This window comes from Carcharodon carcharias, chromosome 7 (genome assembly GCF_017639515.1).
Source record: "Carcharodon carcharias isolate sCarCar2 chromosome 7, sCarCar2.pri, whole genome shotgun sequence".
Classification (NCBI taxonomy): domain Eukaryota; kingdom Metazoa; phylum Chordata; class Chondrichthyes; order Lamniformes; family Lamnidae; genus Carcharodon; species Carcharodon carcharias.
This window is the reverse complement of record NC_054473.1, coordinates 16,264,070-16,276,749: the sequence shown is the minus strand read 5'-3', so window position 1 is coordinate 16,276,749 and position 12,680 is coordinate 16,264,070. Positions and strand designations below refer to the sequence as shown.

The 12,680-nt window shown below is 39.5% G+C and overlaps 1 protein-coding gene across 1 annotated transcript in view; it reads left to right on the top strand.

Moving 5' to 3' along the window:
* Positions 1–1,813: 1,813 nt before the first annotated feature.
* fancd2 (FA complementation group D2) overlaps positions 1,814–12,680 on the top strand; it is an 82,398-nt gene continuing 71,531 nt past the window's right edge. Inside the window, exons 1-9 of the mRNA XM_041192194.1 lie at positions 1,814–1,954; positions 3,149–3,289; positions 5,643–5,710; positions 6,751–6,854; positions 7,901–7,961; positions 8,059–8,111; positions 8,974–9,052; positions 10,626–10,750; positions 11,797–11,884. Coding sequence (XP_041048128.1) covers positions 1,885–1,954; positions 3,149–3,289; positions 5,643–5,710; positions 6,751–6,854; positions 7,901–7,961; positions 8,059–8,111; positions 8,974–9,052; positions 10,626–10,750; positions 11,797–11,884 — 789 coding nt within the window. The 5' untranslated portion in view covers positions 1,814–1,884. The remainder of the gene's footprint in view (positions 1,955–3,148; positions 3,290–5,642; positions 5,711–6,750; positions 6,855–7,900; positions 7,962–8,058; positions 8,112–8,973; positions 9,053–10,625; positions 10,751–11,796; positions 11,885–12,680) is intronic.

Sequence of the window (12,680 nt, the reverse complement as noted above, 5' to 3'; positions counted from 1 at the left end):
CCTAGATCTGGTCTCTTTCACAAGGGGAAACATCCTCTCAGCATCCACTCTGTCAAGTCCCCTCAGAATCTTATATGTTCCAATAAGATCACCTCTCATTCTCCTAAACTCCAATGGATATAATGCCAACCTGTCCAACTATAAGATAATGCCCACATCCTAGGAATCAGTTGAGAGAACCTCTGAACTGCTTCTAATTCAATTATGTCCTTTCTTAAATAAGGAGACCAAAACTGTGCACAGTACTCCAGATGTGGTCTCAGCAATGCCTCTATAACTGTAACAAAACATCTCTACTTTTATATTCCATTCCCCTTGCAATAAACAACAACATTCCATTTTCCTACCTAATCTCTTGTTGTACCTGTATACTAACTTTTTGTGATTCATGTACCAGGACACCCAGATCCCTCTGATAATGAATGTTCAATGTGAATATCAAGAGCATTGAAAATGTATTGAGGCACCTCAAAATGCAATATGCTATATGGAACAAAATTAAATCTATTGCAATTTCTGTAAGATTCAATTTGAAATGGTGTGCCCTAGGGCCATATGCATGATACATAGAATGATATTGTAAATCCATATGGAATGTATATTAATATCAAGAGCATTGCAATTGTATTGAGTACCTCAAAGTGAAACATGCTGCATGGAGAAAAGTTGAATTTTATTGCACTTTCTGTCATTTTCAAGTTGAAATGTAATGTACTTTTACAAATCTTATGTATAAAGTATACTTTTGGGAAAAAAAAGTGCTATATTGTTTTTCCAATGGTGGTGAAATATCAGGTTTTAACACCAAAAAATGCCAATAACTCAAAGCTTTAAGATGAATTTGAAGTGTTGAACCTCAGAAAACAGTAACTTGTTAACCCCTACTCCATGCTAGGAGGGGTTAGGTGGATGCCGGAAAAATGAAAGGAAATCCAGAAGCAAAGGTTCTGACCCAAAAGCTCTGATGATCTGAAAAGTTAACTCTGTTTTTCTCTCCACAAATGCTGCCAGACTGGATTATTACTTGATAAAATCAAAAAAACTGCGGATGCTGGAAATCCAAAACAACAACAGAATTACCTGGAAAAACTCAGCAGGTCTGGCATCCAAAACAAAAACAGAATTACCTGGAAAAACTCAGCAGGTCTGGCATCCAAAACAAAAACAGAATTACCTGGAAAAACTCAGCAGGTCTGGCACCAAAACAAAAACAGAATTACCTGGAAAAACCTGGATTATTACTTGCATTTTCCTGAAACAAAATGTTGGAAATATTCAGTAGGTGGTCTGTTGAAGCCTCCACCCCTGAAATGTCAACTTGTCCCTTCGTGCTACAGATGCTGCCTGAATATTTCTAAAATCTTCTGTCACTTCTATTTTCTCTTTTGAAGAAAATTGAATATGGAGTTTAAATCTCAATGAACCACTAATGCAAGCGCAAAATAGTGGGGATGCGTGAAATTTGAAATAAAAACAGAAAATACTAGAAATGCGGCTGTGAAACGTTAACACCGTTTCTTTCCCCATACATGCTGCCAGACTTGCCAATTGTTCCCAGCATTTGCAGTTCTCATTCTGAATCACAATGAGAGCTCAAATGGGGAAAGACTACAAGTTCCATGATGCTCCCCTGCCCGTCCTTCGAGCCCGTGCAGTTGCCGTGCGGTGACGCGTACGCAATGAACGCACGGCGCGGGTCGGGGCGGGTGGGGGGGGGCAGTTACGCATGCGCAGTGACCGTACGGCCCCTGCGCGGGGCGGGGCGAAGTGGGTACCCTGAGGCATGCGCAGTGACTGGGCTCCATTGGCGGGCTGGATGAGTCTGGCGACTGGTTGAGTTGCTGCAAGTGGAGGAAGAGGTGGAGCAGGCCTGAGCTTCTCAGCATGGTGGCCAAAAGAAAATTGTCCAAGTCAGCCGATGACCGTGATGAGGCCAATGCCAAAGACATATCAAGTAACTAAACCCGTAAACTTATTTTGAAGTGTCTCATTCGCTTGTGTTTGCTGTTTTGTTATCATACAGAGAAGAAAACCCTTTTCTTCTGCATTGTAAACTGTTGTGATCCTTTGAAATTTGGCATTTTTGTGTTTGTCCTGATGAGTGCAAGACAAGAACCTTTGGCAACATGTCTCTGTTCAGCAGCATGTATCTTTGCATGCTGGTGGAATGCCAGTGTTACAGATTTAACAAGGTTGAGAGAGCTTGAATATCATAGTTGGCACTTGTTTCACGGTGGTCACAATCTTGCCTTTTATCCCATCACCCCTGAAGACAGTAGCACGAATTGCTAGCTAGTGTTGGTGCTCTGGTCTCTCTCAGCATATGATGTTGAATGGTGTCAATAAGCTACTTGGTCATGTGAGACACTGTGAACCACGGCAATCCTGACCCGATCTTGCCTAACCTGGCTAGGCTGCGATGATACTATTTATGCGTTGTCTTGATCCTATGAAGTTCCAGTTCCTATTGAGCCCCAAATCATCTATAATTTAGTATATATTGTAATTGTGTGCAGAGAAGGTTTGGACTGGTGTCAGTGGAAAATATCACTGGTCCAGTAGTGGGTCTTCTTTTGACGGTTATGTTTGGATTAGATTTTCAGGTTATTAACTATGAATAGGTGGAGAAACCTAACTTATGTCCCGCCTTGGAGTCAGTGTAGAGGCACTTTTTTCCTCTCGCCAATTGATACATAGCAGGTACAGTGTTCTCTCCAAGATTTTGTAACTGCCATTAAAATTTCTGACCCTTGACCACATGCCAATGTCAGAGATTGTAATTTCAATTCAGTAACTCCTGAACTTTTCCTATCTTGGTGGAAATAATGCTGCTGTATTTGAGTGCTTAATGGTAATTCTGAACAGCAAAACTAGGGAATGCTCCAACCTCTGTAATGGCATTACATAACAAAAAGGAATAATTATGGATTAGACGTATTGCTCAACCCTCATCAGTCTTTGTGAAACAGAAAACTGAAGCATGTTTGAACTGGGCAAGAACAAAGTTTCAGATGCCAGTGTCTCTGCATTTGGACTATAAATTGATGCTGTTGTGTATATATAAAACAAAGTCAATAACTTACAAAGAGAACATTAAGAGTACAAACATTGCTTAATAAAGGGATTATTTTTGTGCTGTTTTCCCCAGGAGCAAAGAAGAGCAAGATCGGTGTGAGGAAGCGAACTACATCTGCTCATGAAGGAGAGGTGGACGATGATACAGTGTTTGTACAGTCGCTAAAATCTGCTGGAGTGATTCTGAAATATGGAAACCAACCAAATAAACTAAGTATGTTGTTGAAAAGAGGCTATCCAAAACCTTGTGCTGATTTTTGTTTGAATCTTTGTCGCTACTTTCTGTTTGCTGAAATGAAGTGTGAATGAAGCTATAGTCTCAACTGGATTTCAGATGGAACAAAAACAGAAAATGCCAGAGAAACTCAGCAGGTCTGGTAGCATTTGTGTAGAGAGAAACTGAGTTTACGTTATATAAATTACTTGGTTGAAGGGGCAGATGGTATGGTTGTTAAATTTGCTGATGACACAGATAGGTAGGAAAGCAAAATACTGTGGATGCTGGAAATCTGAAACAGAAACAGAAAATGCTGTTATAACTCAGCAGGCCTAGCAGCATCTGTGGAGAGAGAAACAGTTAACGTTTCAAGTCTGTATAACCCTCCTTCAGAGCTAGATTGGAAAGTAAGTCATGAAGAGGACGCAAGAAGGCTACAAAGTGACATAGATAGAGGTTAAGTGAGTGGGCAAAGACCTGGCAAATGGAGTATAATGTGGACAAGTGTAAAATTGCCCATTTTGGTAGGAAGAATAAAAACAGGCATATTATCTAAATGGTGAGAGATTGCAGAGCCTTGAGTTCAGGGGGACCTGGATGTCCGAGTGCATGTATGTGGGTACTGCAGGTAATTAGGAAAGCTAATAGAATGTTATCATTTGTTGCGAGGGGCATTGAATACAAAAGAAGGGAGGTTATACTTCAGTTATACAGGGCACTGATGAGACCACATCTGGAGTACTGTGTACAGTACTGGTCTCCTTATTTAAGGAAATATATAAATGCGTTAGAAGCAGTTCAGAGAAGGTTTGCTAGACTAATACTAGGAATGGGCGGGTTGTCTTATGAGAAAAGGTTGGACAGCTTAGGCTTGTATCCGTTTGAGCTTAGACGAGTAAGAGGTAACTTGATCGAAATCTTTAAGACCCTGAAGGCTCTTTACAGCGTGAATGTGGAGAGGGTGTTTCCTCTCGTGGGAGAATCTGGAACTCGGGGCTCAATGTTTAAAAATAAGGGGTTGCTCATTTAAGACAGAGATGAGGAGAAATTTTTTTCTGAGGGTCGTGAGTCTTTGGAGCTCTATTCCTCAAAAGGCAGTGGAAGCATGGTTTTTGAATATTTCTAATCAAGATAGATTCTTGATTAACAAGAGGGTGAAAAGTTATCGGGGGTAGGCAGGAGGTTACAATCAGATCAACCATGTTCTTACTGAATGGTGGAACAGGCTTGAAGGACCAAGTAGCCTACTCCTGCTCCTGGTTTGTATGTATGTATGTTCACATGACTTCTGGAGGAGAGTCATACTGGACTTGAAATGTTAACTCTGTTTCTCACTCCACAAATGCTATCAGACTTGCTGAGTTTTTCCAGCATTTCCTTTTCTATTTCAGATTTCTAGCACCCGCAGTATTTTGCTTTTATCTTGTGGACTTCAGATGGTTTAGGTACATCATAGTAGATAATAGATACGGGATGTGGGCGTGATCGTAAACTGGTAATTATATCCAAAGCTTCAGATAACATCTTAAACTGTGAAACTTCCATAGTTTAAACCATGAAATTAAAAATTGTAGGATTTTTAAAATTCTATTTGCAGTCAGTAAGTATTCTGTGGGACCCATCCTGAACGATTTGATTGTGATGTTATCATTGGAAATGTATTGGGTGATGTTATATTAGTTGGTGTTATTACAAAGATTTAATTTTGGATTGCTAATATTAAATTTTCATCGCAAACTGTGAGAGTGGGTTCTAAATTTCCCACCACTCTTTGTGTGAAAAAGTTATCTGATGGGGACTGATTTCTCTTCTGTTCCCAGAGACTCATCTGAAGCTCTTTTCTTGTTCAGCACTTGCCCAGTTCAAGACTGGGCAAGGGACATTACAGCCAACTCCGCTTCTGATTTTTCTTAAAATGTTCTCACGCATACTTCTATGAGAGGTCGAGGTCTGATGATATTTTTGACCCTTAAGTGGTGATGCTGAGAACACTTCTTCTAATTTTGGCACCTGGCTTTGAATCCTGCCCGGTCTTAATAAATAAAAACTTTCCTTGATGTATTCTTTGTTTTTATTAAATCACTTTGGGGAAGACCCAACTGAAATTTTGGTCGATACAAATCAGCTCCTTGTTTTAACGTTGCAGGCTGACAGCTTGTCTGATGTGTTGCAGTTGTAGGGGATGGAAGAGAATATGAGCAAGCATAAAAGGGCAGCTTAAAAAAAAGGGAATAATTGTTGTACCTAAATTCACAGAACATACAGGAATTTTTACTCTGTCAAATTCTGAGTGCGTTTAAACCATCCTTCAAATCACCTTGTTCTGATTTTTTTTTTTTAATCATTGTAGCTTTGGACCAAGCAGTTTTTCAAAAGAAACTTTATCAAGCTTTACGGAAACATCCACGTTATCCTAACGTAAGCCTTTTTCTTATTTCAATTTGTTACCCTGTTGTAAGTGTTTGAGTATACGGTGAACCTGTTAGTAATATCAATTGTTTGGTGAAATTTTTGTGGCGTTATGTTCACACCAATCCATAAATTAATTCTAATACCTGGAAAAACTCGGCAGGTCTGGCAGCATCGGCGGAGAAGAACAAAGTTGAAGTTTCGAGTCCTCATGACCCTTCAACAGAACTAAGTAAAAATAGGAGAGGGGTGAAATATAATCTGGTTATATTTCACCCCTCTCCTATTTTTACTTAGTTCTGTTGAAGGGTCATGAGGACTCGAAACATCAACTTTGTTCTTCTCCGCCGATGCTGCCAGACCTGCTGAGTTTTTCCAGGTAATTCTGTTTTTGTTTTGGATTTCCAGCATCTGCAGTTTTTTGTTTTCATCATAAATTAATTCTAATGGAAATTTAAATCTTCCGGCTGGTTGGTTCCTTGTAGTCTCGTTGGTGTAGATTCTTTACCTGGTAAAGCACTAAATCATATTGGCTAGAAGATTCCTACTTCAGTTCTTGATCTATGCTGAGTTGTTTGATCTTAGCTGGGGAATTGCCCCACTTAGGCTTAACATTTTTGTGCTAAGGAGGAGAAATATTGGCTGAGATGCCTGCTGTTGATGTAATTCAGTGGCCTCCTGGAAGTGTGGATATGGGTTGAAGTCACAATTGCGCTCAACTGTGAAACTGTACAACAGATTGCAGACATTTACTGTCTAGTCTTATAGTGGAAGAACTGTACTGAAGCTGTACCCTAGTAAGAAATCAACACCTTTATGAGAAGAGGACGAGGGTAGGAAATTGTCCGGAAAAAAAAACCTTTTGCTGCCCTTGTGCATTTTTTTGTGGCTAGTTTGAAAGTATCATTAGCAGAAATCGGAGAGTGGTTAACTGCTTCTCTGTAGGTTGTTCTTGGTGTTTGGATGGCTGGACACCATGCCAGCTTATTGGGTTGCGGGAGCAGTAAATGCTTTTTGTTGAGAACTAATGTGAACAATCTTGTTTGCAGGTCATGCAAGAGTTTATAAGTGGTTTGGAGGCGCACATCGAGGATAGGGACAAGTTCAGAAACTGCCTCTTACCCTGTGGGCAATCCCAAGAGGGTGAATCAAGGTATAACACATTTGTGTCAATGAATTAACTTAAACATTTTGCAAGTGCTGTGCCTGTTGAGTTTAAATGCTTTAGTAATAAACTTTTTACAAAGGACCTTTTTCTTGAAATTTTCTTCCCTTTTTCTCCTGAAGACATTGACTTTTTGGGCATTAGTTACCCTTTGGTATCTCACCCAGCCTGTCATCATTTTGGTTGTGCAGACTTAGACAGTGAGTGCATGTTGGTTGCATAACTGCAGAACAGCCAAGCTTGTACTTGTCCCCGTTGCAGAAGGGCTCAGTGGAATGTGATCAGAAATGGGAACCCTAGATAATTTCCCCATCGCTAACCCAGGGGTCTAAAAGCATTTGTAGACAAACATGTAGAATGGACATTGGCGTACTCTCTCATTGAAGGAATCAGTGAAGAGGGACTGAGTATAATGGGCCTTTATTGTCTCCAGTTTAGAAGAGTGATCGGTGATCTCACTGAAACATACAAGATTCTGAGAAGACTTGACAGGTATATGACGAGAAGCTGCTTCCCTTGCCAAGAGAGTCTAGAATTAGGGGGCACAATTTCAGGATAAATACATACAAACATACCTACGAACATATGAATTAGAAACAGCAGTAGGCCATTTAATCGTTTAGGACTGATATGAGAGGAAATTTCTTCACTCAATAGGGTTCTGAATCCTTGAAATTCTCTGTGGATGCTTAGACATTGAGTATATTTGAGATTGAGATCGACAGATTCTTAGGCACGAAATGTATCAGGGGGTGTGGGATTTGAGCGAGAAAGTGGAGTTGAGTTCGAGGGTCAGCCATGACCTTGAGTGACAGAGAAGGCTTGACAGGCCATATGGCCTACTTCTGTTTCTATTCCTTAGTCTTTTCTTATTGTTGAGGAACTGTGGGGCTATCAGCACTGTGGAGCTATATGCTAGCAAAAGCTAGACCTTTAAGAGAGAGAAAGAAAGAAGTTTTTCATTTCCATCATCGTTTTGCAACTTGTTGACAATAATTTTATTCATATTCTATGTGTATATCCATTTATTACAGTAACAATGTGAACTATCAGGAAAGTCTCCTGAAGCTGCTTCTCGGGATCGAAATTCTCCAGGTAAAACAATTGCAACATCTGCTGTTAGCACAGTGAATAACAAGTGCATATTTCCTGTGGTTTACTCATGAAGAAATTGTTTTTCTTTTTCACTTAGTCTCCTGTTATGAACACATTATTTGAAAAAATTCCTGAATTTATGTATGATGGGTAAGACTCACTTTTGTTTCTTAGCTTGGTTGATGCAGTCTACATAGCTTATAGTGAGCATGTTAACGCTACTGCAACTTGCCCACTTTACATGTTGGATGATTTAAAGGGATCGCACTATTATTAAACAAGATTGTAGCTAATTAACATTGAAACACTATCACCACACCGCTTAGAAGAAGACTAAGCAATTACTCAAGGTTCTGTTCTTATGCTCACCATCGGTCTCCCTCAACCAGTACCAAAAACAGATTGGAATATCATTAATCTAATTGCTGGTGTGGAACCTGGCTATGCTTTTGCCTACATAATGCCAGTAACTGCAGTTCAAAAATAGTAATGAGGTGGATGTGAAATCCTTTGGGATGTCTGAATGAGGCAACAATGTTCTGCCTGCAGTTCTTTCTTTATTACAAAGCTGTGCTATTCAAATAGAGGTAGGAATAACAAACATCACCTATTTAAATCTTTTTATATTAAAAGCAAAATACTGTGGATGCTGGAGATCTGAAATAAAAACAGAAAGTGCTGGAAAAAAACTCTGCGGGTTTGGCATCAGCTGTGGAGAGAGAAACAGTGTTAATGTGTCGAGTCCAATATGACTCTTTGGAAATCTTTTCATAAAGCTGCTTTACTATGGTTAAACCATTTGGTTTTCTGAGGGAGGCTGGTAGTCTACAAGGTGTAACCATTTGATATCTCCTTGCAAATTAATGCTGATTTAGATTAGTGAAGAGTAATGTGAGAACAGGGCTCTGATTAGGTGCACCGTTGAACTACTATTAGAATCTCAACTCGCTGATAACCAGCCAAGTACTCCTGTGAAAGTAGAATTCCTTTATGTAATTTCCTTCTATTTTAGTGTTCCAGAGGATGGGATTAACATGCCACGCCTCATCATCCATCAGTTTAAATGGTTGGACAGGATCATAGATAGTAAGGTAGGGATGTATGACTTTGTTTTTAAAACTTTTTTTCTGCAAGTGAAGATAAATGTTCTCAAGACTGCAACATCTTGTATTGTTTATTCACTTAATTCTGATTGATTAATTTGCTGATTAAGCACATGTCTGGAATACACCTTTCTTCAGAATCAGGAGAGGAAGATGGATGCCTTGTTGAGGCCACCACTTAAGAGACAATTTGTCTGGATTTTCTTTTAATTTCTCTCCTACCCACAAGGAGAAGTACTGCATCTGCTTGATGAACCTATGTACAAATTTGTTCTTAACTACTAATCTTGAAATTTAATTGATCATTAACCATAATCAGTAACTGGATGGTTATTCAGTAAACAAAACTTGAGTTAGTAAATTTGGACAAGGCAACGGTTAGGCCACAGTTAGAAAACCATGTGTAATTTTGGGGGTACCTGCTCGTAGAAAGGACATTGGAAACACTGAGGACATATAGTTCAACTTCACTTGGAAAAACTGGGACTGCTTCCATGGGAGCAGTAAAAGGAGGAGGAGATTTTAGAGGTTTTCAGTATTATGGAGTTTTGACAGGTGAATAGGAAATCCTATTTTTTTCGTTAATATCGTGTAGTTGCAGACACCTCAATTTAAAATTGCCACGAAGAGATTGAGGAGAGAGGTTAGGAGAAATATTTATGCGGAGTTATTGGAGAGTGGATTTACCACATGGAAGCAGAGTTCATTCTTTTGAGAAGCAGCAAAAGATGCAGGGCTATAGCAGAAGAAAACAAGGCACTGGGATTCATTTTACTCTTCTCCAGCAAAGAGCTGGCACAGATGTGGGAGATGGTGGTGCTGTGGTCATGTCACTGGAGTAATAATCCAGAGGCCCAGGATAATGCTCTGGGGACATGGGTTCAAATCCCAACATGGCAGCTGGTGGAATTTAATTTCAACCAATAAATCTGGAATGTAAAGCTATTCTCAGTATTGATGACCATGACACTATCATCGATTGTCGTAAAGACCCATTTGATTCACTAATGTCCTTCAGGGAAGGAAATCTGCTGTCCTTGCCCTGTCTGGCCCACATGTGACTTCAGACCCACAGCAATGTGGTTTACTCTTAACCGTCTTCTGAAATGTTCAGTTCAAGGGCAATTGGAGATGGCCGACAAATGCTGGCATGCCAGCGATGCCCCGAAAGATTTTTTTAAAAAGTCAGACCGAATGGTTGGCTTCTGAGCTGTAAACCTCTGTGGTTTGGATGGACACTGGTTGTGATACAATCCATTATTAAAGGACTTAATTTTGGAATAAAGCCATCATCACAGAATGTTATTTAAAATGGATCATTGGATCATGGGAGTACTAGAAGTTAATATTCTAATTTGTTAATTATTGGAATCTTGCAATCACTCCTGGATTTCTTTTTCAACATGCCTGCTGTATTCTGCTGTTTAATTTCATTTGTTTACTTTGGAGTTTGTGGATATATGAAATTCTTCATTGTATTTATAGGTTCTTTATGGCATTGAAGTACTGAATTGTACACAGTGTAATCATTCCTTATTTCTCTGCATGGTTTTTGTTCCAGGATTTAACTAGTAAGATCATGCAGCTGATTAGTGTGGCACCTCTTGAAATCCAGCGGGATATCATCACAAGCTTGCCAGAAATTCTGGAAGACGCTCAACACAATGAAATTGCCAAAGAGCTTAAGTAAGCTAGATCTGGAATATTTGGTGCACACCCTTTTAAATATTGCTGAGAGTTAAGCTCCTTTGATGGCTAAGTTGATGAGTATACTTCTCAGTGGGATTGAACCATACAGGCCCAATCCATGTTCATATTGACCAAATTGGTCTCAGCAAGGGTAGAGTCAGGAGTTTTGCAGATGGTTCATTGCCACAGGGCTATAGAAAGATGAAAAAAAAATCAACCTGGTTCTCACTCCTGATAACTATCCATTGACCCTTGCTTTGAAGTAAATGTATGAGTAAGAATAGGGCTTCACAATGATCTCCCCACTCCCACTATGTTTAGATTCGCGTGGGCTCCTAGAGAGCACCCAGTTCCTGTGGAATTATATCCCAACACAGGTCAGTAAAGAAGAGAAAATTAAAGTGACAAATTACAGTTATCAGGATTTTCCTTAAATGCTGTAAAGTAAATTTTATATTCACAGCGCAACAGCTTTCTCGCTGTAGAAACTACTGTAATAGATGTGAGTCTAGTAGTGACTTGGCTCTTATAACAGCTTAACCTGGCAAGAGGTTTGTAACAATGTCCAAAGGGCAGAGATTTAAGGATCGATGAAATAATCTAAACTGTAAAATACAATTACCAGGTTGGTCAATTGGAGGGAAAAATTCTTCACACTAAGCTTATATTTTTCCTTGCTGTTAAGATTCTCTCAAAGAAAGTACAGTTTTTTATTTCACCCCACGTTTTAATGTAATCACAATAGTACGCATTGCCTTCTCACATGTGGTCAGGCCAATAAATATTTAAAAATCTCAGCACACCCTCTGTATACTTACGCTGCACAGTTCTGCCTATCCACCCTACATTGTTTTTTTTAATTGCTTTTCCATATTCTCAAAGTTGAAAGTGAAGTGTGTGTTATTACTCTCAAATATCTTTATAAATCTCTTGATGTGCAAATTTGATTCAGTTTATTATATAACTCTGTTCTTCAGTGAATTTTCATTTTTGAGTGAGCTTGTATTTTCAGTCAGTTTTGATGTCTTTATTCTTTCTGACAGTTCACTGTTGCAGCAGAACACTCAGTTGACGGTGCCCATCCTGGATGCTCTCTCCAGCCTTAATCTATGCGCTGAGCTATTGGTAGAGGTGAGGTTCCCCCAGCCAGGATTACAATATTTAAAGTATGAAATTCCCTCACTCGCTGCTCAGCTATAAAATGTGAAGACAGATGATTGTAATATGTCAAGGTAGATGGAGTCTCTTGCACTGCTCCTTGTTTTAAGGTTGATTCTATGGGCTACAATTAAGAACAGAAAGTAAGGTGTCAGTATAAATAAATTCTGGTTAGGGCACGGCAATCTATCTAAAGGTGTCAGGTTGCTGAAGTGGAGACGAGATTCAGCTGTTCTTTTCACCCCTACTGGAAAATCGCATATATAAGACCCCTCGACCCTGTTCTGCCATTCAATAAGATCGTGGTTGATCTGATTGTGGTCTTAATACAAGTTTTCTGCCTGTCCCCATAGCCCTTGACTCCCTCGTCAATCAAAATTCTATCTAACTCAGCCTTGAATATTTTCAGTTACCCAGCCTTCACTGCTCACTGGGGAAGAGAATTCCAAGTGCTAATGATCCATAGTCTTGATTTGGAGTGTACTACCTGAAAAGGTAGTGGAAGGAGATTCAGTAGTAACTTTGAAAACAACAACAATGAGGAAAGAGCAGGGGCAATGGGACTAATGGGAAAGCTCTTTCAAAGAATCAGCACAGAATGTGTTGGGCTGAACTTCATTCTTTTGTTGTATGATTCAATGACTTTGGGTGATAACAGGGTCTGACTCAAATGTGATGTCAGGTAGTTGTCAGGGATAGGAAAGAAGAGAGTTTATTTATTTAGTTGGAAAATAAACTTTTCCTCTCTTTGTTTCTGGTGTCCACAAGC